Raw genomic sequence first — 25,272 nt, forward strand, 5'->3', positions numbered from 1 at the left:
ATTACCTAATTCAAATCCTTTAATTTCATTGTCAGTTCTAATTACTTCTGCCAATGGCTCAATTGCTAATGCAAATCTCTTCTCTCTTTGGCTTGGCTTCGCAGATGAAGATTTAAGGAGGGGTAAATGTCCACGTTAGCTGCAGGCTCGTTTGTGGCTGACAAGTCCGATGCGGGACAGGCAGACATGGTTGCAGTGGTTGCAGGGGAAAATTGGTTGGTTGGGGTTGGGTGTTGGGTTTTTCCTCCTTTGTCTTTTGTCAGTGAGGTGGGCTCTGCGGTCTTCTTCAAAGGAGGTTGCTGCCCACCGAACTGTGAGGCGCCAAGATGCACAGTTTGAGGCGATATCAGCCCACTGGCGGTGGTCAATGTGGCAGGCACCAAGAGATTTCTTTAGGCAGTCCTTGTACCTCTTCTTTGGTGCACCTCTGTCACAGTGGCCAGTGGAGAGCTCGCCATATAACACGATCTTGGGAAGGTGATGGTCCTCCATTCTGGAGACGTGACATACCCAGCGCAGTTGGATCTTCAGCAGCGTGGATTCGATGCTGTCGGCCTCTGCCATCTCGAGTACTTCGATGTTAGGGATGAAGTCGCTCCAATGAATGTTGAGGATGGAGCGGAGACAACGCTGGTGGAAGCGTTCTAGGAGCAGTAGGTGATGCCGGTAGAGGACCCATGATTCGGAGCCGAACAGGAGTGTGGGTATGACAACGTCTCTGTATACGCTAATCTTTGTGAGGTTTTTCAGTTGGTTGTTTTTCCAGACTCTATTGTGTAGTCTTCCAAAGGCGCTATTTGCCTTGGCGAGTCTGTTGTCTATCTCGTTGTCGATCCTTGCATCCGATGAAATGGTGCAGCCGAGATAGGTAAACTGGTTGACTGTTTTGAGTTTTGTATGCCCGATGGAGATGTGGGGGGGCTGGTAGTCATGGTGGGGAGCTGGCTGATGGCGGACCTCAGTTTTCTTCAGGCTGACTTCCAGACCAAATATTTTGGCAGTTTCCGCAAAACAGGACGTCAAGCGCTGAAGAGTTGGCTCTGAATGGGCAACTAAAGCGGCATCGTCTGCAAAGAGTAGTTCACGGACAAGTTACTCTTGTGTCTTGGTGTGAGCTTGTAGGCGCCTCAGATTGAAGAGACTGCCATCCGTGCAGTACCGGATGTAAACTGCGTCTTCATTGTTGAGGCCTTTCATGGCTTGGTTCAGCATCATGCTGAAGAAGATTGAAAAGAGGGTTGGTGCGAAAACGCAGCCTTGCTTCACGCCATTGTTAATTGAGAAGGGTTCAGAGAGCTCATTGCTGTATCTGACCCGACCTTGTTGGTTTTCGTGCAGTTGGATAACCATGTTGACGAACTTTGGGGGGCATTCGAGGCGCTCTAGTATTTGCCAAAGCCCTTTCCTGCTCACGGTGTCGAAGGCTTTGGAGAGGTCAACAAAGGTGATGTAGAGTCCTTTGTTTTGTTCTCTGCACTTCTCTTGGATCTGTCTGAGGGCAAAGACCATGTCAGTAGTTCCTCTGTTTGCGCGAAAGCCGCACTGTGATTCTGGGAGAACATTCTCGGCGACACTAGGTATTATTCTATTTAGGAGAATCCTAGCGAAGATTTTTATAAAACCTGTTTGATCAATATGAATCAACTTTGGTAAAAATTTAGCCAATCTATTTGCTAATATTTTAGCTATTATTTTATAATCTACATTTATCAATGAAATTGGTCTATATGAAGATACTTTCAAAGGATCTCTATCTTTTTAGGAATTATTGTAATTAAAGCACTAGAACAAAACTCGGGTAATTCATAATGTTCTCCAACTTGACGTAATACATCCCCAAACACTGTAGATAAATCATAATAAAAATTTTTATAAAATTCAACCGAAAATTCAACATCACCAGGCGATTTACTGTTCAGCATTTCCAGCATAACCATTTTAATTTCCAAATCAGTAAATGGTTCTTCTAACTCCTGTATATCTCCATCCTCTAATATCAGTAAATTCAACTGTGATTTTTAAAAAATCAATCGATCCAGTTTCCTATTTTCCTTCAGATGTATATAACTTTTTATAAAACTCGTCATTAATATCACGAGGTTTATAAGTAATAAGAGAATTCCGTCTAACAGCATTAATAGTCCTCTATCTGTTCTTTCTTTAATTGCCACGCCAATACCTTATGTGCTTTCTCTCCCCATTCGTAATACCATTGTTTAGTCCTATTAATCACACATTCAAATTGATAAAATTGCAAAGTATTATATTTGAATTTCAGCCTAGATAATTCTATTTTCTGATCTTCTGTAGCATCTTTCTGAAATTCCTTTTCTAACTCATCGATCTGTTTCTCTAATTCAAGACTCTGATTTAATCGATTCTTTTTTATTTTAGAAGTATAACTAATTATTTGTCCTCTCAAATAGACTTTTATAGCATCCCATAATGCAAACGTACTTTGAACAGAATTAGAATTGTCTTTAAAAAAAATATTAATTTGTTTTTTCAAAATATCAATAAATATATTTTTTAACAACATTGTATTAAATCTCCAACGATAAGCTATTTGAATTTTCTCAGAAGTATATGTAAAATATAACAGAGAATGATCTGAAATCACCCTACTTTTATATTCTGCTTATTGTATTTTCCTTTGTAAATGTGCTGATACTAAAAAGAAGTCAATCCTTGAAAACGATTCATGTCTAGATGAATAAAAGGAAATATCTTTCTCTGTCGGATTAAGACGACTCCAAATATCTACTAAATTAAGATCTTTCATCAACGCTTGGACCTGAATTGCCATCTTGGATTTTTAAACTTTCTTCAGAGATTTATCTAATAAAGGTTCCAAAACACAATTAAAATCACCACCAACTAAAATATTATCATTAGCCTGACCCAAACATAAAAATGCATTCGAAATAAATACTTCATCATCTGCATTTGGAGCATAAATATTAAGTAAAGTCCAAAATTCACTAAAAATCTTACAATTCAATTTAAGAATACATCCTGCCTTTTCCTCCATTGATTGTAGTTCAAAAGATAAATTTTTATGTATCAAAATTGCTACACCTTTAGCTCTAGAATTAAATGAAGAAGAATATACATGCCCAATCCAGTCCCTTTTTAATTTCACGCTTTCCTTCACATTCAAATGTGTTTCTTGTAAAAAGGCAATATAAATTTTTATTTTCTTAATGTACGCCAAGACTCACTTATGTTTAATCAGACTATTTAATCCTCGAACATTAAAAGTAGCAAACTTCAACTTTGACATATCTACTATTATTACTAAATACCAATAATATCTTTATATAAAAACTCAAATCAAAGTATATAGGCCCTCCAATAAAAAAAATCACAAATTAAAAATTTTAAAAAAAGAAAATCCCCCCCTCCCCCAAAAACTTCCAGAAGGTAGTAATCCCCTAAACAAAAATTGGGTGTGGGTCACCCACCAGTGGCTGATGACTAGTAAAGAACTTAGTGTAGATCTCTCCCTCCCCAGATAAACAGTCAATAACATCAAAATATCATAATAACAAAAGAAAAAATAGAAGAAGAGAATTCTTCTTTTCATCCAGAAGATTCCAATCTCGAAGATCCCATTTCGGAAGGAGGTAGACTCTTTCCATTCCTGTTTTTCCCATTTCTTCCGTTTCCAGAGCAACCAGATTTTTCTTTAGGAGATAAATCTCTGTCCTCTTGTATCTGGCAATGATTTGGCAAAAATCATTGCTTCACGATCAGTCTCAAAAAACAGAAATTGATCGTCTCCATAAAACACCTTCAACACTACAGGGTAACGAAAAGTAGACTTATAACCTTTACGCCACAAAACTTCTTTAACTAGATTGAATCGACGTCAACATTGAATGACCTCTTGACTCAGATCAGGATAAAAAAAGACTCTGCTATTCTGAATCAATAATGGGGTTTGTCGTTGTCTCGCATTTTGTACTGCAAGTCGAAGTATTGCTTCTCTATCCAAATAACTCAAACATCGAATTATTACAGGTCTCGGTGGTTGACCAGCTGAGGTTGTTCTTCTTAAAGCTCTATGGGCTCTTTCCAGTGCCAATCCCCCAGAGAAAAATTCTTGCCCTAATATTTGCGGAATCCAGTCTTTAAAGAAGCGAAGAAGATCTTGTCCTTCTATACCTTCTGGCAAACCAACAATTTTCACATTATTCCTTCTGCTTTGATTCTCCAAATAATCTATTTTTTCTTTCTAGTTCATTCTCACGTTCTCCTAATTCTATGACTGATTTTTCCACCTTCAACACTTTTTCTGTGTTAGAAGTCGCTTGTTGTTTACAGTCCAAAAAAGCAGTCTGAAATTTTTAAAATTCTTCATAAGATGCATCCACACGTATCTTAACCATATTTAGTTCTGAACTTATACCAGTATTCATATGAACCATTTCATTCATTTGAGATGTCAACAAAGGTTTTGTAACAGCTTGAATAATTGCATTCAATTGCATACACTATAAGTCAGTAAAGCTCAGCTCTGCTCTCTCTGACATAGTGGCAGAACAAGGTAACTGCAGCTCCTGCTGCAACTCAACAGAAGGCATTTTAAAAGTTTTACTGGGGGTCTGGACTCCCAGCGATGGCACCCTGACTTCTTCAGGGGATCGCCGCTGGTCTCCCCCCGTATCTCGTTTTTTCATCAATTCACGAAGAAAAACGATTTATTCAGATTGTAATGCTACCTGATACATTTCCAACAATGGAGTCATCTTCCTGCATGCTTCCTCCATTGAAATCGAAAGGCTTTCTACTTCTTGGGAACACGCACCTTCTTCCAGAGAACAGGTAATTCCAGCGCCATCCTTCATTTCAGCCCCCCACAGGCCATCTTTGAGGTTTAGACAATGAAGAAATTGAGTCTGGGGCTATATCAAGTCATCTAGGCCCCAAATCTTCAGCACTTCGAAAATGTAACTTCTTATGAACTTGAGGTCTTTTTACCATTAGTGGCCATAATAATTCCTTAATACTTTAAACTAAAATTTAAAAAGTTTAAACTTGAAAACAAAGGGTTAAAAAATGGATATTTAAAAGTCTGGCCAGAGAGGTTGAGATTGCACGTCGAGACTCTACGCCATCTTGCCACGCCCCTCATCTCTTATTATCTTTCATAGATTCTGAATGATAGTTTAGCATAAAATTCTTTAAAATTATCATTTATTTCCTACATTTTGTTATCCTGATGATTTCTTAGTTGTAATTATTGTTCTAAACATTTGTTCCATTTTTAATTGCCATGCTAAAACTTTGAACCCTTTCACCCAACTCATAATATTTTTGTAATCTCATTATGTCTCTCTCCACTCTAAAAGTCTGTACAGCATTGTCTTAATTTTTTCAACTCTAACTATTTTCTCTTCTCATCTTTATGTACTTGAATTTCCTTCTCCAATTTATTATCTCTTTACCTAATTGAATTACTTCTTTCATATTCTTTCTTTATTTTTGAAGTATAACTTATTATTTGACCTCTCAAATATGCCTTAATAGAATCCCATAATATAAACTTGCTCGCAACCTAATCTTTATTAATATCTTTAAAAAATTCTGTTGCTTCATATAATCACAAAATTCCCTTCAACAAAGTTGTATTTAACCTCCATCTATAATCTACCTTTTGTTCTTCTTCCAATGTTGTAGACCACACATGTCAAACTCTGGCCCGCGGGCCAGATTTGGCCCGCGATATAATTATATTTGGCCCGCAAGATCATATTAAATATATATTAGAGTTGGCCCGCTGGCCGCCACGCCAGTATAGCGCATGCACACTGAAGGTGAAAATGAAGACGCCGGAGGTGTGGAGGGATCTCAGAGTCCCGAATCCCAGGGATCGGAGCGCCGCACTCAGCCCGCCCGGCTCCCGGACACACAGACGCGGCTGGAGTTGGGGACCCTCCTCGCTGGGTCTGCGCTTCAGCGGCGACGCCGGACCGAACGTCTCGTTGGCGATGCCTTCCCCCTCGCTCCGTGCGCGGCGGACCCTGCCTCCCGCTCCTTTTGTTGGAGACGAGCCCGGCGCCGTGAGATCGCAGTTTCATCCCTCTCCAACCATGGGAGGGGGGTAGGAGCAACGCGCACTTCTCAGCCAATTCCTCCACTGCCCCGGACGCCGGCGTTTCAACGGGGGGTTTGGGTGCCTTCGTCAGGCGACCGACCTGTTGGTCCAAGACAAGGGGAGAGCATACAAACTCCACACAGACAGCACCTGAACTCGGGTGAACGTGGAGCTGCGACCCCACATTCCACATCAGGACTGTGTGTAAGATTGGGAGCAGTGAGACGGAAGCTTATTTTGTTCCTGTGATTTAAGCCTTTCTTGGGGTGGGGGGGGTCCTTCTCTGACCATTTGCCTAACAATTAACCTAATCAGATGTGGAGTTACCACAATACAACAGTTCTCAACCTTTTTCTTTCCACTCACGTCCCTGTGCCATTGGTGCTCTGTGATTAGTAAGGGATTGCTTAAGGTGGTCTGTGGGTGGAAAGAAAAAGTTTGAAGACCACTGCTTTAATCATCCCTCATTGACTCGTCATGTGCATGGTTTCAGAACGCTAAAGGAAGTGGGCCAATGACAATGAAAGAGTTTATCCAAAACTATTATTAAACATTTATTTTAATAAGAAAAAGTTTAACATTACATATGTTGAAAGAAGAGAAAACCTGCAGATGTTGTTGAAAATTTTCAATAAATATTTAGTTCGGCCCTCGACTTAGTCCAAGTTTTTAATTTTGGCCCTCCGTGAATTTGAGTTTGACACCCCTGTTGTAGACAAAATTAAAGGTGAATGATCTATTAAAACCCACGCTTGATATTCCACTCTTCATACTCTGTATTGAAATTGTGCAGAAATTAAAAACCTATCAGTGAATATGTTTTAAATCAAAAAGAATAAAAGGGATAATCTTTCATTTAGATGGATTTTTCTCCAAATATCCACTAAATCCATATCTTTCATCAAATCTGTTACCATTTTTGCTACCTTATTTTTCACCATTCTATCTCCCAATCTATCTAATTTAGGGTCCAAAGCAAAATTAAAATCCCCTCCTAATATAACTTTCCCCTTGGCATTTGATAAATTCATGAAAACATCTTGCATAAATTTGGTGCATAGACATTCATTAAGGTCCATTATTCCGAGTAAATCTGGCAATTTACCATAACATATCTTCCCGCTACATCTATACTAATATCCAATATTTTAATTGGTAAATTTTTATTAATTAATATTACTGTATCTCTAGCCTTAGAATTTGTGATGTTCCTTTTCCGTCAAATGTGTTTCCTGGTTTTTTTTTTTAAAAAGCTGTCTTTTAATTTTTTCATTTAAACTAATACTTTTTCCACTTTGATCCTGAATCCCATTAATACTAATAAAATTCATCAGCCATCTAATCTTTCATAAAATCCAGTAAGCATCCAACTTTCCATCTCTACTCCTCCTACATCCAAAATACTAACTAAATATTTCATAATACCATTGTTAAATTCAGGTGTATTAAAGAGAAAAGAAAAGAAACAAAGAAAAATGTAGAAACCCTACTCCCTCCCCCAAAGGCATACATTGTTAACAATATGTCTTTACACCCCTGATCTGTAGCAGTTGTGATCAAAAACCACACCCGCTCACTAGATTCCATGGAGTCAAGGCTCTTACTCCCACCTAATTCCCCTGAAATATTATACTGCCTCAAATCTACTCAATCTTACAATTATCAATTCATTTTTTTGCACAGATCTATCGGGTAAAAACTATCCTCCCTAATATCTCTCTCCTCCTAAACTTGTGTCATTTCATTATACATCCCCAACTGCAATCTTTCTGCTTCCTCTCTCTCTTCAAATATCTCCCAGTTCTCGTCTCATTTTTTCAGGCAGCGAATCTGCACTTTCGCTTTATTGGATTCCGTAAAAAAAAAAAAATCTGTTTTTGCCCTCAGGAACAAAAACCTTTAAGACTGCTGGGTACCTTAAAACAAAGGTGTAACCTTTTATCCAGAGCACATTTTTAACAGCATTAAATTCTTTTCTTTTTCAACAAATCAAAACTTGTATCAGGATGAAAGAAAATCTTATTATCATTATAAATCAATGGTGATTGTCCCTCCTTCGCTTGCTTCGCAACCAGCTCCAAGATCTCCCTCACTTCATAACGAAGCAACTTGACCAGAATCAAATGCGGTTTTTGATCTGGCTGCAGTTTAGATCATAATGCTCAATGAGCTCTTTCAATCTCAATATCTCCTTGAAATTCAGTTACCCCACCAAAGTTTGAGGAATCCATCTGTGTAAAAATCTCTTCATATCTTGTCCTTCATCACCTTCTTTAAGTTCAACAATTTTTATATTATTTCTTCTACTGAAATTTTCTAACATATCAATATTTTGAGTTAATTGATCTTTTGTTGCGGCCACTTCAGCTTGAACTTTCAGTTGCTCTTTAACATGCTGAATTTCAAATTCATTACCTTTAATTTTTGCATCCATCACTTCAAATTTTTGTTCCATTTGCTACAGCATTTTCCCCAACTTCTTTGTAGAACTCTTATTTTCAATTATACCCTCATTACATTTTTTAACTTCCTTTGTTAACTGTAGCAAAGTTGGCCGGAAAGAATCCATATACTTCATTTCATTTGTGGATTTATAAGACTTTGTTTTCTCCTGTCTTTTGGCCAAAACTCTCTGTTCAACACACATTTCTTCTTCTTCCTGCTCCTCTTCTTGATTGTTGGAGCTGGAGGCTTCTTGAGCTTTTTTAAAAATTGCCTCCTTTTTTTTCTGTGCTCTGTGAATGCGCGACTCCTCATGCAGAGTCACTTCTTCACCCGTGGTAGATGACCATTGTCAGGGGAGACCTTGTACAGCAATGTCCAAGGTCTTCCCAGCTCCAGGCTTATCCCCACGGGTACCTACCCTCCGGAGACCTCCAGGATCCTTCTTTAAGGTTGGCCTCTCTTCTTTATCAGCTTCTTTTTCTTGTTCAAGTTCTTGAAAAGTAACAGTCAACTTATCTTTCTTAGGTGGCATTGTATATTGTTCTATAGGCCTTCCAATAGCTTTCTTTTCTATTTTCTTTCATTCGGTGCAGGCTTTTTGACTTTTTAAAACTTTTTCGGAGAGGGTAGAGAATTCAAGTCTAGCCCCATGTCATCACGTGGCACACACCCAGATCCCCACCTTTGATGGTAAAAACACCAAGACTCAGAAATGGTGTTGTCTCTTGGTGTGGGCATTGCAGGTTTTGTCACTTGGAAGTAGTGTGGCCGAGATGCAGCACTCATCCTGTTTTGTGCACCGTAGAACATCCGCACAAGTGGCCACCTTTTGCAGGTCGGAGAAGACCTCATTTGCTAGTAGGAGGTGGATGTCCTCCAAAAAGATCTGTTCGAAGAGTAGACATGGCTTATGGCCATCTACTGGTGGTCCATATGTACCAACCGTGTGGCCCGTGGTCCATTTGCGGTGTGAGAGGCCGAATGTGCTGTCCAACAGGACCCTGAGTGCTTCATACCTGCCAGCCTTCGGGGACTGCTGCAAAAGATCAATTACTTGGCCCACCATTTCCTGGTCGAGAGCAGCCACCACGTAGTAATATCTGTTCTCTTCGGAGACAATTGTTCCTGACCTGGAACTGTGCCTCTGCTTGTTGAAACCAGATGAGGGCTGAGTGGTCCAGAAAGCTGACAGTTTAAGTGAAACTGCATTCTGAAGAGCTGAGCCATTCACGTTGTCCATATCGATTGTGTTAGGTCCAAATGTCATTGCACCTTTGGGAACACTGCAAATGAAAGGAACACACTGAGTTGTGCGGAGTTTCAGTTCATCTGATTTACTCATTCAAAATCTCGCACTTGAAGCTCATGCTTGTCCCAACCACCCTTGAACCCTGTGGGATGTAAGCGACGTCGGCATCCAGGCCAAGGCTTTGCCCCTCACTGATAGTCCCTGTGAATGCTGCTGGCTGCAGACTCGCCCACGACTACTGGTTCACGCCGCATGGGTAAGCCGCAGCAGTATTCTATTATAGTTTTTACAAAATATACCTGTTTGGCTGCAGTGAGTTACAATTTTGATACATATGTACATTGTACTTGTGAATATGACAAACTTGTATTATCATATAACTATTTGTGTACAAGACAAAATAACGTTTATCTGGACCACGACACACACATTATACACAGCATATAATAATCGCATATTTATCTTGTATTATATTTTTATGTATATATGTCTAAATACTTGTTATAAGAAGCTCAAGGTTACAAATACCGTTAATCAATCTCTCAGCCTGCGGGAAGAAGCTAGATCCCAGCATGGCAGTGCTGATTTGATGCTCTTGTACCTCAATGTCCTTTGTGATGGATGGTAGGGATTCTCAATAATTTAAACCCTATTTAAATAATGTCCCCAGTGAATGCTGTCAGTGGAGAAAAGGGAGACCCCAGTGATCTTCTCGGCTGTTTTCATGATCCTCTGTATTGACTTTCAGTCCAATGTTTTGCATCTACTGTACCACACAACATTGCTTCCCATCAGGATACTCTCATGTGCTTCCATAAAATGTTGTTGTGATTGGGGGCCAGTACCCTTGCCCTTCTCCACCTCCTCAGGAAGTACAGGCTCTGCCGTACCTTCCTGACTAATGAGGAGGTGTTGTTGGTCCAGGATAGGATTATCACTCCAGTCTGGAGATCATACTGCAAGTTTATTGGGGTTTGGTGGTACCACACCTGTGAATGCATACAGTTTTGACCTTTTACCCAAAGGATATACCCAGTTCCATGGACAGTGGGTTTGCCATATATGGAGATGTATATAGATTTGATCTGTATTTTAGAGTTCAGAAGAGAAAACCTCAAAAAAAAACATGTACAAGATATTGATAAGGCCACATTAAGTTATATAGGAAGAATGTCATTAAAATAGAAATGGTTCCAAAAGGATTCACAAGAATGTTGCTGTGACTGGAGGGCTTGAGTTAAGGTGAGACTGCTCCCTGGAATGCAGGAGGTTGGGGTGGGGGGGTGGGGGGGAACCTTGTAGAAGTTTATAAAATCATGAATAGTGTGTCTTTACCCCAGATTAGAGAGCAAAGGTTTAAAGTGAGAGGGGAAAGGATTGAAGGAGACCTGAGATGCAACTTTTTCACAGAGAGTGATGGGTATATGGACCAAGCTGTCTGAGAAAGTTGTAGATATGGTTAGAGTTACAACATGTAAAAGACAGTTGAGAAAGTTTGCAGATAGGAAAGGGTTAGAGGGATGTGGACCAAACACAGACAAATGAGACTCGCTCAAATGGGCAACTTGGTCAACATGGATGAGTTGAACTGGAGGCAATGTCTGTTCCATGCTGTATAATTTTGATTCTATGACTAGCTTCATGAAGTGCTGACAGGACTTGTTCTGGATACAGAGAGATTGTGGACTCGGCAGAGGGAAACTGAGATCAATCTCACAATAAGGACTGGGCTGTTTGGCAGAGATGAGAGAAATAAGAGTGGAGTAGAAAATTCCAAAGGTTCACCACAGAGGGCAATTAGGTAATGGATATGAAAGGAATTGGGATGAGGGATAGTGTCAGGAAACAGTGAATGGAGCAGGATAGCTGACAGCTTGTCTGGTACCTCTTGCCCAGCTCCCTTGGTGTTAGTGCTCTGGAAGAATGGGCAAGGATTATTGATATCCATGTACCTTGCCTGATCTGCTATATCTCTCCACCAACCCCTGATTTTACTTCAGATTTCCAGCACAAATGGTGCATTTAATACAACTAACAGATTTGCACATTGCCTTCAACTTGATTGTTGGTTGTGTTCAACTAATGTAAATAAACTCTTTAATAATTGGATTGACAAACTCTGTGATATGGTGTTGAATATTGATTTGAAATGTCACCTGTGGCCTTTGGGTATAAGTAACTATGATCATTGTAAAACTCTAGGCGCCAGGCCGGATGGTTCCCCTTCAGGCAGGATATGCCAAATAGGCACCCGGCAAATCAAGCAGCAGACCTCAATCAGGAAGCACAGGAGGATAATGCCCTCGAAGTCCATGAAATGGTGAGTTTGAACCATGTGTATTGATGTGGCAGGCTGATGAGCCCATCATTCCCACATGAATTCCTAGCACATATGACTTGCCATTTCACAGATAATGGGGAAGAGGAAGAAGACACAGAAGGAGGGGTTGTTTACAAGGCCATTGCAGGGAGGCATTTAATAATCACAGAATGGGTGGTGAAAATGGTGAAGGGAATCTCCCAGTGGGCTTGGGTGTTTCTGCTAAACAATCTGTAAAGATTTAGTAGATCAACAGATGGATGTGGCATCAATGTTATATCTTCACAGGCTAGTACTGCTGACAAATTTTGGGGTTTGCTGAGTGCATAAGCCCACGGTTGGTTTACATAATGTGTCACATCCTCGTGGTTCAGGCCGCACTGCACCAAGGTGTAATTGGCCATGGTTTGTTTTTCAGGAGCGGCTGATGGACGAAGGTCTGGATGATGATAGTGGCGAGAGTGGTGAAAGCGGTGACAGTGGAGATGACACCACAGAGAGCACAGGAGGGGCAGAGCCCCCTGGCTTCATGGCCTCTGCTTGGTCATTTGTCACCACCTTCTTCACTTCCCTCATCCCAGAAGGCCCTGCACAAGTCGGAAATTAGGTCAGGCAGTGGACTTTTTAATACCTTCTCACTACAGTTATATATTTAAGTAACTGAAAGGAAACCCCAAATCCCTCGGGTGTGGGAGTGTGCCTCACCCTTCGCTGCATTGCCATTGCTGATATTGTTTCCCATGGGTTTGGTGTCTTGAGTCTTTCTCCTGATCATGCCATTGCATTGAGCTCAACCTCCTTTGATTTCACCCAACTTCTGGGAAACACCAAATGGAAAACCCCACTTCCTTCCTGTACTTTGCTATACATGAGCAAAAAACAAAATTGAAAAGGAATTGCCCATTTGCCTGATTTTGTTATAACAACCCCAGGCTGTGGTTGTGGAGGATGTGCTGGAAGTTTTGAAGCATTGCACAAATTGAAGTGACCTTGCTGGCCTACACTGGGGAAGGAACAACCATCTTGGTTCACATCATTTTGTTTTTTTAGCTAACCTGTAATGTCACCTTGCAACCTGAATTTGCAAAATTCACTTACGCAGCATGTTACTTTTTTCATTGGTTGCCCAGTGGTCTGGAACAAACACTGCTTCATGGCACTGCATTACTGGTGCTTGTTTAGTATGGATAATGAACCAAGCTGGTAGTTTGGGGTTATCTTCAGTTGACCTGTATTTTGAGCTAGATGTATGAGATGAGATAATTAAACCTTTTGAATATTGAAACTGAACTGGGCTAACCAAGTGGAGGTGAGCAGTCAGCTTCACATCTCCAATCACAAACATTCTGGTACAGCTTTCAGGAAACCTGAGCTACAGTTTGGGATTTGAAAGGGTGAGAACTCTAATATAATTTGTACTTGTTATATACTTTTTCAATTTACTTTTACATTTTAAAAACATTTTAGAATTGTATATTTTACTGCCTTGACATAAATTTGAGGATCATAGCTGGTAGTTTTAATTTAGAGGTGGTGATATGACTCATGCATGTTACCAATATGGAGGAAATGTGAGAGCCTAGTGGTGTAAATAACATGATATGTTGGTGAGCATATCGAGTCTGAACAGCAATAAGTGCTATGTTTTGAATTGACAGCAATGATAGATAATTCACAAAAAGCCAAATAAAGTCTGTCTTCAGCATGCTAATATACTTTTAACAATAATGTTACACTATTACTGATTGTTAGAAAAAAAATAAAACAAATGATTTATTTGAATGAACATTGACAATACATATAAATAGCAGGAAGAAGACTCTACACCACCTCTAATTTTCTGAAACTAATACCAGCAACCTTTCTGAAAAGACAAATCTCCTTCGCAAACTCTGCATTGAACTTTCACCATTTGGCTTGTGAGGTGTGCTCATTGTACTGAGTGGTACACAGGATGTTTAAGAGTACAGAGCACTGTTTGTATGTTTCTTGATTAGTAACTACATGTCTGGACTATTCACCAAGCAGTGTGTTTGGACCACACTGCAGGCGCAGAAAGTTTAAATACAAAGTAAGGCTGCTCTGTGACTATAACCATGAATTTGCTGAATTGTTTGAAAACTCATTTGGTTCATTAGTAATCTGGGGAAAGAAAATCTGCCATCCTTGCACTGGTTCCAAGTGAGTTGAAACACTCTGGATCTCCCTTGACTGCTCTGAGTTCATCTGAGGTGACAAACAGTGCTGCTATATACTTCACATCCTGATCAATAAGAATTAATATTTTTAGCCCACCAGATATCTCTGCTGGAGGCTGAGTGAATTTCTGTTGCTTCTGTGACTATCTTAATTGTAAATAAATTTTTCTTTGTTCACTGTAGTTTTTGTCAGTGTAATGGCCCTTTGAGTTTTTTAATCAGTGTTAAATTTTGCAGCCCTCTATTCTATTGGTGACAAGTTTCTGTCCCACATCTATGGTGGCATAGATCCATTACCCACCGTGACCTTTAACATCACTCTTCCTGACATCAGCTTGCTGAGAATACATTAATTTCTTGCTTTGTACAGAGATAAAATGAATATGTATGCATAACTATGTCCCTTTTGTAGTAACACTAGTAGCTGTGCAATATTTTGTGACGGCTAGAGATTTGTACTTCACCTGAACATTACCAATGTATTCTGCTGGAACCCTGTTATGCTGCTATTTTTTTCCCCTGTATTATCCATGTACAGTAAGCTCCAAAATCAGGGATGAGTATTGGTGTGATAGGATCTTTCACCATGACCTGAGACTTCACACAGAGTCAATGTCATGTGTTTAATCAGTTCCCTGCCACAGAAGCACTCTTTCAGAACACCATACCAATCACATTGATTACAGTCTCAATCTGTCACAGAAAGATCATCAAATATTTTTTGACAATAAAACCAAAGGAGCTTTTGGATGTGTTTTTAAATAAAAAAAATACTTGGAAAGTCTAGGAAAAGAAGCTACAGAATTGGGAAGGAGAAATTGGTATTGAGCAGTGAGTGTCTACTGTAGCAAAGCTGGTCAATCTATTGCTCCATGCCAGAAACCTCCATTGCTGTATGTGTGGAATTTACTCTGTGACTGTACAGATGGTCCTCCCAGATCCCGAAGACATGTGGCTTGTGGATTAATTGGCTGTGTAAATTGCTCCCAGTGTGTGTGAGGAGTACAATGTGTGGGATCAATGTAAACTTAGTTTTTCCACTTACGATGGTTAATGATCAGTATGGGCTAAGTGGCATTGGAGAGATTTACTTTCCCAGGAAATTAATTGTGAACATGAGTGCCAATAAGCATATGTGAAGCCAGACATTCATAAATAGGAGCAGGAGTTAAGCTATTCAACCCTTTGTGCCTATTCTGCCACTTGATAATGTCAAAGACCATCTCAGCTTTGAATACAGATGCTCCTCTACTTACGATGGTTTGACTTGCAGTTTTTCAAAGTTACAATGGAACGAGAGTGATACGCATTCTAATGAAAATACCTGTACATAGTCACTTAGTACTGTAGTTTAACAATTCGCCGCATGGTGACTGTCGTTACTGGTTATCTCGCAAATGCTTTGGCTGGCGCTATATTTTATGATTTAAAAATTGTTGTTTTTTTCAGTGTGGAATAAAAGGTATTCACCATTTAATTATAAAATAGACTTTGTTTTAGATTTATTTGCCCTGTCTATGGTAAGTGGTCTGAGCACATTTAAGGTAGGCTAGCCTAGCTTAAGCTGAACAAAAAAAAAATTCAGTATTCAATAAATTACATGAGATATTCAACACTTTATTATAAAATAGGCTTTGTGTTAGACGATTTTCCCCAACTGTAAGCTACGGTAAGTGTTCTGAGTACGTTTAAGGTAAGGTAGGCTAAGCTATGATGTTCAGTAGGTGTGGCATTCCTTTTCAACTTAGTTTTTCCACTTACGATGTGTTTATTGGAGTGCAATCCCATCATAAGTCGAGGAGCATCTGCGTATTGAAGGAATGTTGCCAGAGCTTTCTGGGGCAATAAGTTGCAAATAAATGGCCTTTCCAAGTAGCCCCACCCACCTTATTCTGCCCTTGCAGTGAGACCACAGCCTCTGTTGCTGTATTTCCCCAGGAGAAGAAATGTTCTGTAGCAACCTTATTTTGTTCTCCACTCCATTCATCCAACTTGGTCAACCTTCCATCAGGATATGAGTGCAGCAGAAAAGGAGGGGGTGGTTATAATTTTGATAAGAGAAGGTGTTACAAGAGTGCTTGGAAGGGATGTACTTGTCCAGTAAAGTTAAATGGGTAGAACTTGGAAACAAGAGGGGAATGATCATTGAGGCTATTTAATAAACCCCCAAATAGTCAGTGGGAAAAGCAGGTGTGTTGATGTATTGAGGATGCTACTTGTGAGGGTACAACACTGCACCTTCTCTATGAAAACAAGATCAAGCAATTTTTAAAAAATAGGCATAGAGCACAGCCTACAAATACCCCAATTAACCTACAACCTCCATATGTTTTGAAGGGTGGGAGGAAACTGGAGCACCCAGAGAACACCCATGCAGACAAAGGGAGAACAAAAAAGACATTATAGATAGCGCAGGATTTGAATACGGGTTGCTGGGACTGTAATAGCATTGTGCTAGCCGTGCACAAGAAGAGATTGTGACCTGGTTGATAAGGTGAAAGATGGGTCTGGTCTACAAATTGGTCATTAATTGGGGAAAGGCTGGTTTCAGAACAATTAGACAGGGATGTGCAGAAGTTTTCAAATGAGGGAAGGATGGAAAGTTGAATGTTTTAAAGATGAGCTTACAGGAGTTCCTGTTTAAAATGGTCAAGGCTGGTAGATTTAACAAATCCTGGCTAATGAGGGATATTGAGGCTCTGTTCAGAGAAAAGGGGACTTCCATCAGATTAAGAGATCTGGTTAAACTATTCCCTTGATGAGCTCAGGAAGTGCCAGTATGTTTGAGGGAAATCAAGTGGGCATAAAGAGGACATGAGATAGAGCTGCCAGGCAAGATGAAGGAAAATTTCTGTAGAATATCTACAGGTATATGAAGAGTAAAAGGGTGGCTCAGGAGAAAATTGATTCTATTAAAGATAAACTTCACTGTCCTTGTGGAGCTACAGGTGGTGGATGAGATTTTGAATGAATACTTCGATATCAGTCTTTACTGTGGAGGAGATGATGGAAGCCAAAGAATGGAAAGAAACAAGTGGTGGGTGTTGAACCATATTAGAACCACCAGCAAGAGGTTCTTGGCAACTGTGGAGCACATTAATGTGGACAAATCCCCAGGGCTTGGTGCATCCTTGCAACTTGTGGGAAGCTAAGGAAGAAATAGTATAGGCCCTTGCAAAGTTATTTTCATCATTGTTGACCTCTTGTGAAATGCTGGAAGACTGGAGGGTGGCTAATGTGCTGTTATTTTAAAAGAGCAGCAAGGACAAACCAGGGAACTACAGACCAGTGAGCTTAATGTCAATGGTTGGAAAATTGTTGGAAGGAATTCTGAGAGACACCATCATCTGACCTTTGGATAGTAGGGGGCTGATTGTAGGTTGTCAGAAAGGAATGTGACAGAAAGGGTATGAGAGCAAGGAAGTGAATGTTGTATACATGAACAAATGGGTCATATCCTCAGAGGCATCAGTGATGTAGGTGCAGCATTCCTGCCCTACCACTGCACATGTAGTACCTTTTCCTGCCAACAGCAGATCAAGGGCCATCCAATTCTGCAGAGCCATGGTTCGTATAGCCACTACCTCCACAGTGAGTTCACGAATCTGGTCTGCATATTTTCTTTGATACTTAAAATGTAATAACCCCATAGGATCCCAAAACCCAGCAGCAATAGATATTCACCAAGACAAATGGTTACTTAAACAAAAGTAACTATTGTTAAGTCACTATTGACTTAACTAACCTTCTAATTCTAAGTGCATGTGTATGTAATGTGTGTGTAAGTTCAAAAATGTTCTTTGGTTCACAGTCCAATCTTACTTCTCATTTCTTCAAGTTCACTGGTTGCAGGCAATTTAACATTTATAAAGTTCACAGGCTTTGGTGCTTGAAAGGTAAATGGTTACCGCTCAGGAAGGTTCTTGTCAGTTTTCAAAGAGATTTGTTGTATGCTGGACAACCAGCCACTTCAGTGTCTTGCCGAAGAAACTTGCCCCATCAGAGTTCTCCAGATGATAATCTTTTTCTTTTGGATCACCATTGTTTTACCTGTGTGTCTGGAAGTGCATATGAACATTCACTTGTTTAACTATGGTTTTCTCCTGCTTCTTCCTCTCTTGCTTCTCTTTACCATTGACCCATTCACATTCAGCCTTAATGGTTTCCTGTCAGCCATACATACCACTATCCCTTTCTTACATGCATTATCATTCCAACTTTTTTTGGCCTCTTGGTCCCACAAATTTATTAATTTCTTCCGTTTTGATCCCACATTTTTTTTCCACACAATTTGCACATTATTCAACATCCCATGTTTCCCCTATTGACCAACATTCTTCACCCAAACCTTTGGTTAATGCATAACATAAATTTTCTAGATATTTCTCATCTCATGGGTACATATTATACAATGCTTGAATTACTAACTAATTTACACTTTTGTTAAGACCTTGTCTCATTTCTCTATTCCTTACTTCAATTTTTTTTCCACTGTTTTCACAGTTGCTGAATCTTTCCCTGCACTTGTACTTACTTAAATTTTCTCATCTGCCTTGTAGGCAGTTGTCAAATAATTCCTAAACTCTACATAAATGTTTTCCTCAGTCATCTGACTGTAGCCAAATTGTTCAAAGACTAATCCAAATTCAAATTCTCTTACTTCTTTACAACAATCACCGATTCAGTTTCCCAAAATACAATAAACAGTATAGAGCTTTCACTGACACTGTTCTTTTATTTCCTGCATTGTTCTTGTACGGTCTCAGCAGGGCAACAGGTCTACCTCGGATGAAGATCCGTGTCAATCAGGAGACCAGCCAAGAAAGGATTCAAGAGATTCTCAGGCACCTTGATTTTTTTTTTCTCCCTGTTCTATCTTTTTGGCCGTCGACCGCTACTCCGATCCCAGTGAGACTCTGTTTATGACGCCAAATGTTAACTTGATCAAATATAAAGAAGTATATGACAAATAATGTGAGTACAACACAATTTTATCAGCTAACCTTGCCTGTAATGCTGACAGGAACATACAAACTTTGTATTCTCAAAAATTCACCTTTGAAGGTCTTCCACTTATCTCGCACATCCTTACCCAAAAACAACTTATCCTAATCCACACATTCTAGTTCCTTTCTTGTTTCCTCAAAATTGGTGTTTCTCCAATTTAGAATCTCAGTCTGAGGCCCAGACCTATCCTTCTCTGTAATTAACTTGAAACTAATGGCATTATGCATTATGATCACTGGACCCAAAATGTTCCACTGCACATACTTCTGTCACCTGTCCTGTCTCATTCCCTAATAGGAGATCCAGTACTGCACTCTCTCTAGTTGGTACCTCTATATATTGATTTAGAAAACTTTCCTGAACACATTTGACAAACTCCAAGCCATCCAGCCCTTTTGCAGTATGGGAGTCCCAGTCAATATGTGGAAAGGTAAAATCTTTTACTATCACAACCTTGTTTCCTGCAGCTGTTTACTGTCTCTCTACAGATTTGCTTCTCCAATTTTCATTGACTATTGAGTGGTCTATAATACAACCCCATGAGTGTGGTCATACCTTTCCCATTCCTCAGCTCCACCTGTATAGCCTAAGTTAGCAAGCCCTCTGATGTGTCCTGCCTGAGCATAGCTGCAATATGTTCCCTGATGAACAATACCACTCCTCCCCTTTCATCTCCTTTCCCCACTCCCCCGTTCTAGCATGTCTGAAACAACGGAAGCCCAGAACAATGAGCTGCATTCCTGCCCCTCCTTCAACCATGTTTCACTAATGGCCACAATCATAATTCCATGTGCCAAATGTAATGGGCCCAGAGGACCCCAAAACCCAGCAGCAATAGATATTCACCAAGACAGATGGTTACTTAAACAAAATTTGCTTTTAATTATCTTTAAACATGAAAACAGAATCAGACTTTAACTTAATCACTATTGACTTAACTAACCTAATTCTAAGTGCATGTGTATATAATATGTTGTAAGTTCAAGAAAGTTCTTTGGTTCACAGTCCAATCTCACTTCTCATTCCTCCAAGTTCACTGGTTGCAGGCAATTTAACATTTATAAAGTTCACCAGGCTTTGGTGCTTGAAAGATAAATGGTTACCACTCAGGAAGGTTCTTGTCGGTTTTCAGAGAGAGATTTGTACGCTGGACACCCAGCCACTTCAGGGTCTTGCTGAAGAAACTTGCCCCATCAGGGTTCTCTAGATGATAACATTTTTCTTTTGGATCACCACAGAGTTCCATTTCTGTTTCCCTTATCTCAGGTGAAACATTATACACCCAGCCATCTCCTCTTGTATGAACCACAAGGGCTTTGAACAGGCTGAACTAAGAACTCACAGCCTGTCTTCAAAATGGATTTTTTTCCACAAGTTTCCCAATCTTGAGTCCGTTCAACTGTTGCTTTCCTAAACAATAATCCATTACTCCACAGCATGTCCAATTAACACTTACTTATGAAGGCATTCTTCAAAGTGTTTGCAAAGGCACTTGGAGCCTGAACTGTCTGGCTTGAGCAGAGCTCTGGCATTTTAAATGAGATCGATGTTGTGTTTGTGGCCTACACTTGAAAAAAACCTGCCACAATTTATCTCCTTTAAAACATATCTATATACATATAAAAATATAACAATCTGTCACTCACTCCACACTCTAAGCTCATCTGCCCATTGTATAATACTCCTTGGAAATAGATGCACCTCTAAGTTTACAACTGGATCTACATAACTGGGAAGGTGGGCAGAGGAGTGGCGAGTGAAATTTAACTGACAGATGTGAGGTCTTGCATTTTGATAAGTCAAATGAGGGCAGAACATGCGCTGCGAAAGGTGGAACCCTGGACAGGGAAACTTCGGAGTACAGGTGCATAGTTCCTGAATGTGGCAACTTGGGTGGATAAGTGGAGAGGCTTTTGGCATGCCCACCTTCATTGAGTGGGGTATAGCTGTACAAAGTATTTGTGAGACCACACTGTACAGTTCTGGTCACCCAGCTTGAGGAAGAACATCAATAAATTAGGTGTGGAGAGGAGATTTGCCAAAATGTTGCTGAGATGGGAAGGATGGAGTTATAGGCAGGGGTTGAACAGGCTGGGTCTTTATTCTCTAGAATGAAGGAGGCTGATGGGTGATCTTGCAGTGGTTTATTAAATCATGAGATGAATGAATAAGATGATTGCTTGCAGTCTTTTCCCAGGGTTATGGTTCTAGAATGAGAGGGGAAAGAGTTTGGAGTAGCTGGTGGAATGAGGTGCGAGATGTAGGCACAGTAACAACGTCAAGACCTCAGGACAGATTTTTAACTGGAGGGGCTTAGAGGGAGGAGGATTAAGTAGAGACAAATGGGATTAGCCCAGAACACCTTTTTGTTGGCATGAACTAGTCAAGATGAAAGCACCATGGAAGTGTATTCAGGAGGACTGTCGTGGTTCCAGGCTCAGCAGCACCTCACTGCGGGGACGCCCAAGTCCCACACAACCTGACTGGATCTGGCTACTTCAGTTTGCGCGGAAAACTGCATCATGTGAATCCATGAAAGTTTATCATCAGTTCATCAGTTTCCGCTGCATGGGGCTAAAGGGAGCAGCGTTTGTTTGCGTAGTGCTTTGTCCTGATCGTTCAATGTTGTGCTTGCAAATAGTGGCTGGGGCATTGGCTACGTGGCAGCGGATGGAGTTGAGGCCATGTTCTCCTGCCTGCAGTCACCACCTTTCCCACTGGATGGCAGCATAGGTCCAGTGCACATTGACCGTGATCGGACTGCTCATAACATCAGGCAAGACATTTCAACCTGCATTAACAAGATAATGACCTCAGTTTGGCCGCTGAGGACTGCCTCAGAATGGCAATAGTTGGGAATTTTTTCCAGTTGGTGCAGCTGAACGTTTGCTGCCAATCAGATTTTTTGCCAAAAATAAATCTTATTTACAATAACTTATTTACAGGAAACCGTTCAGAGTCTTCACACCTTTAATGTCATATCCATACATTCCCATCACTGTACATTGTTATATTTGTACTCTATTTAGTATCATTGGTATCATTGAGACCCCTCTGTTTGAGAGTCTTTCCATCTCAGCCCTCAATGCCCGTTGAAGGACTCTAGACTAGGCTCCTTTCCCCACAGTGCCCAGTGCGACCCTCCTGCAGCCTGGAATGTGGCAGTCAGCAGCATTCCCTCAAGGTAATTTTGTGCTTGTGCTAAAAGACCAACAAGTTTCTGGCAAACCATAGGGTGTCCACCTGGTTGATGGTCTTCCAGCAGTTTTCTGTCTGTCTCTGCATACCGGGAACAAACTGTAAATCAGAGTCCTCTATCACGCTGCTGCTGGGGATGAAACGTGGCAAGGACCCTTGCATCCTTCTCCACGCATTCTTAGCAAATCTGTATTCTGCAAAAAGATGGGTGACTGTCTCCTCCCTACCACAGTTACTGGGTCATTGTGCATAGTGGATGATGTTCCTGTTGTACAGGAAGGATTTGTCCAGGAAGCTTCTCTCACTGCCAGTTAGGCCAAGTACTGGTAATTATTAGTGAGCACTGGTGATGAGGCATTCTTCCAGATGACTTGGTGGTCTGCTCAGGGAACCACCCTAAAGAGTCCATCAAGTACTTGTCATTCAATGTCTGCAGGATGTTCCCAATCAGATGTATTTCCTTCAGATGTTGTCATTGGGTTATCAGTGACAAGGCCCTGGTTGCCTTCTGCAAGCCTGTGGTTAGGTGTATCTTTAGGTGAAAGTGCTCCCATAGTGCTGCTGGGGGGGGGGGGGGGGGGGGGGGGGGGGGAGAGATCCAGGACTTTGACCCAATGATGGTGATAGAGCTCCATCTGAATGTTATTCTGCTTGCAGGGAACCCATCAGAGGTGGTGTTTCCCTTCACCTGCAGCCCTTGTCCTTGGTAATGGGTTAGGGTTCAGGAGATGCTGTTGCAGTACCCTAGACAAGTGACTGTGACCACAGTGGTGGAGGAATTAACTGATGGTGGAATTTACCATGTGTCTAAACTCTGGGTTAATGTTCATCAGGACTGAGAGTCTAGTGGCAAGAAGGTGTTACACCGTGAAAGGAAGGGGTGAATCAGGGGTTAGTAGAAGAGAGGTGGATCCAGGTGAGGAGGGCTGGCAAATGAGAGGTGGAGGGTGGATCCAGGTGAGGAGGCTGGCAGGTGAGAGGCGAAGGGTGGATTCAGGTGAGGAGGCTGGCAGGTGAAAGGTGGAGGGTGGATCCAGATGAAGAGGGTTGATAGCTGAGAGATGCATCCAGGAAAGAAGGGCTGGCAGCTGAGAGGTGCCTCCAGGTGAGGAGGGCTGGCAGCTGAGAGGTGCATCCAGGTGAGAAGGGCTGGCAGCTGAGAGGTGCATCCAGGTGAGGAGGCTGGCAGGTGAGAGGCGGAGGGTGGATCCAGGTGAGGAGGCTGGCAGGTGAAAGGTGGAGGGTGGATCCAGATGAAGAGGGTTGATAGCTGAGAGATGCATCCAGGAAAGAAGGGCTGGCAGCTGAGAGGTGCATCCAGGTGAGGAGGGCTGGCAGCTGAGAGGTGCATCCAGGTGAGAAGGGCTGGCAGCTGAGAGGCGCATCCAGGTGAGGAGGCTGGCAGGTGAGAGGCGGAGGGTGGATCCAGGTGAGGAGGCTGGCAGGTGAGAGGCAGAGGGTGGATCCAGTGAGGAGGCTGGCAGGTGAGAGGCGGAAGATTGGTCCAGATGAGGAAGGCTAAGGCTATCAGTGGGTATTTAGGATGGTCAGTGAAATATAGTTAAGAAGTTTCTTTGTCCTGGACTGTCTCACATTTGATGAGTCACAAGGTTATATTCAACCAGTGAAGTGAAAACAATTTCAACATGCTGCTACGTACCTTGCAAATAGTGTAGAGGATTCGGTCTTTCAGGGAATAATCCACTCAATAATACACATAATCCCTTATGTGTATCAAAATACGTATATAGATTGAGCAGTAGAATTTCTGGTTGACCTTGGTCCCAGAAGTTGATCATGGGGGACTTGGCAAATGAATGTCAAGAGTGCGTGGAATTGGTCAAAGTCTGGCTTGTTGGTGATGCGAATCTTATTGAGCGTTTATCAGCCTGTGCCTGGACATTGCCTTAGTATAGTTCCTCTGTTGAGTTATGAATAACATTGCTGAACACCCACACTTCTGGTTATCAATGAACCCAGCTGTATGAATTCAAATATCTAATTCTGCACAGTTTATAATGAAATATGTTTGTTCAGCAGGAGTTTTATTACTTAACCTTTAAGCGTGGCTTTCAGATTTCAAAGCTACACTTGTTATTAATCACCCAGATGTTGAACTGTAATCCGAAGCAGACCAACAACTGGCAGACTTGGGAGATCAACTGTTGAAGTTTGAATGGCAGCCACTGATGATGAAATTCAATGAAGACTATTTACTGATCGGGGAAGGGGAAACCAGCAACGTGACTGAATAGTTAGTTACCGTTCAGATGCTGTAAAAATGTTGTGCCTTAACCCTGTTATCTGCTTTATTGAATATATTGGTGAAACACTGGAGAAAATGGACTTAAAAGACAATGTAATGAAGAGGTAAAGAAGTTGCAGGCAGTGACACAATCCCAGATTCCAATCTATCAATGATTATTATCAGAAAGCTGGATGCGAAGTCTGGGGTTAGAGTTTGTAGCCACCCAGAGTCGATAATTCACATGGAGGTCCAGGTCTAGATGTTGTGCTTCACTGCTCCAAGTGGATTCTGGGTGAAACTCCCAGTATACAACTTACCTGGAATGGGACACCTTGGGAAGCAACAGGAAGACTGCTGGTTTGTGCAATCTGAGAGATAAAGGAGAACATGAACTGAGAGAAGAGGATTCTTCTAAAGGGGAAAAAAAGAACAGGGAGAAGGGTGGGCAGAGGGAAAGGAGAGAATGAAGAATGGAGCACCAAAAAAAAAACATTGTGATGTCTAAGT

The 25,272-nt window shown here is 41.1% G+C and overlaps 1 protein-coding gene across 6 annotated transcripts in view; it reads left to right on the plus strand.

The window, feature by feature from the left end:
- herpud2 (HERPUD family member 2) overlaps positions 1-24,859 on the plus strand; it is a 78,399-nt gene extending 53,540 nt beyond the window's left edge. For 2 of the 6 annotated variants that reach the window (XM_069921006.1, XM_069921009.1), the window contains exons 7-8: positions 11,997-12,114; positions 12,533-14,494. In XM_069921006.1, the coding sequence (XP_069777107.1) occupies positions 11,997-12,114; positions 12,533-12,721 (307 nt within the window). In that variant the 3' untranslated portion in view covers positions 12,722-14,494. Of the gene's footprint in view, positions 1-11,996; positions 12,115-12,532; positions 14,495-19,078; positions 19,287-24,626 lie in introns of those variants that run through there. The other 4 variants (XR_011352164.1, XR_011352165.1, XM_069921007.1 and 1 more) reach the window with 4 other exon arrangements.
- The last annotated feature ends 413 nt before the right edge of the window (positions 24,860-25,272 follow it).

This window comes from Narcine bancroftii, chromosome 2, assembly GCF_036971445.1.
Source record: "Narcine bancroftii isolate sNarBan1 chromosome 2, sNarBan1.hap1, whole genome shotgun sequence".
Taxonomy (NCBI): domain Eukaryota; kingdom Metazoa; phylum Chordata; class Chondrichthyes; order Torpediniformes; family Narcinidae; genus Narcine; species Narcine bancroftii.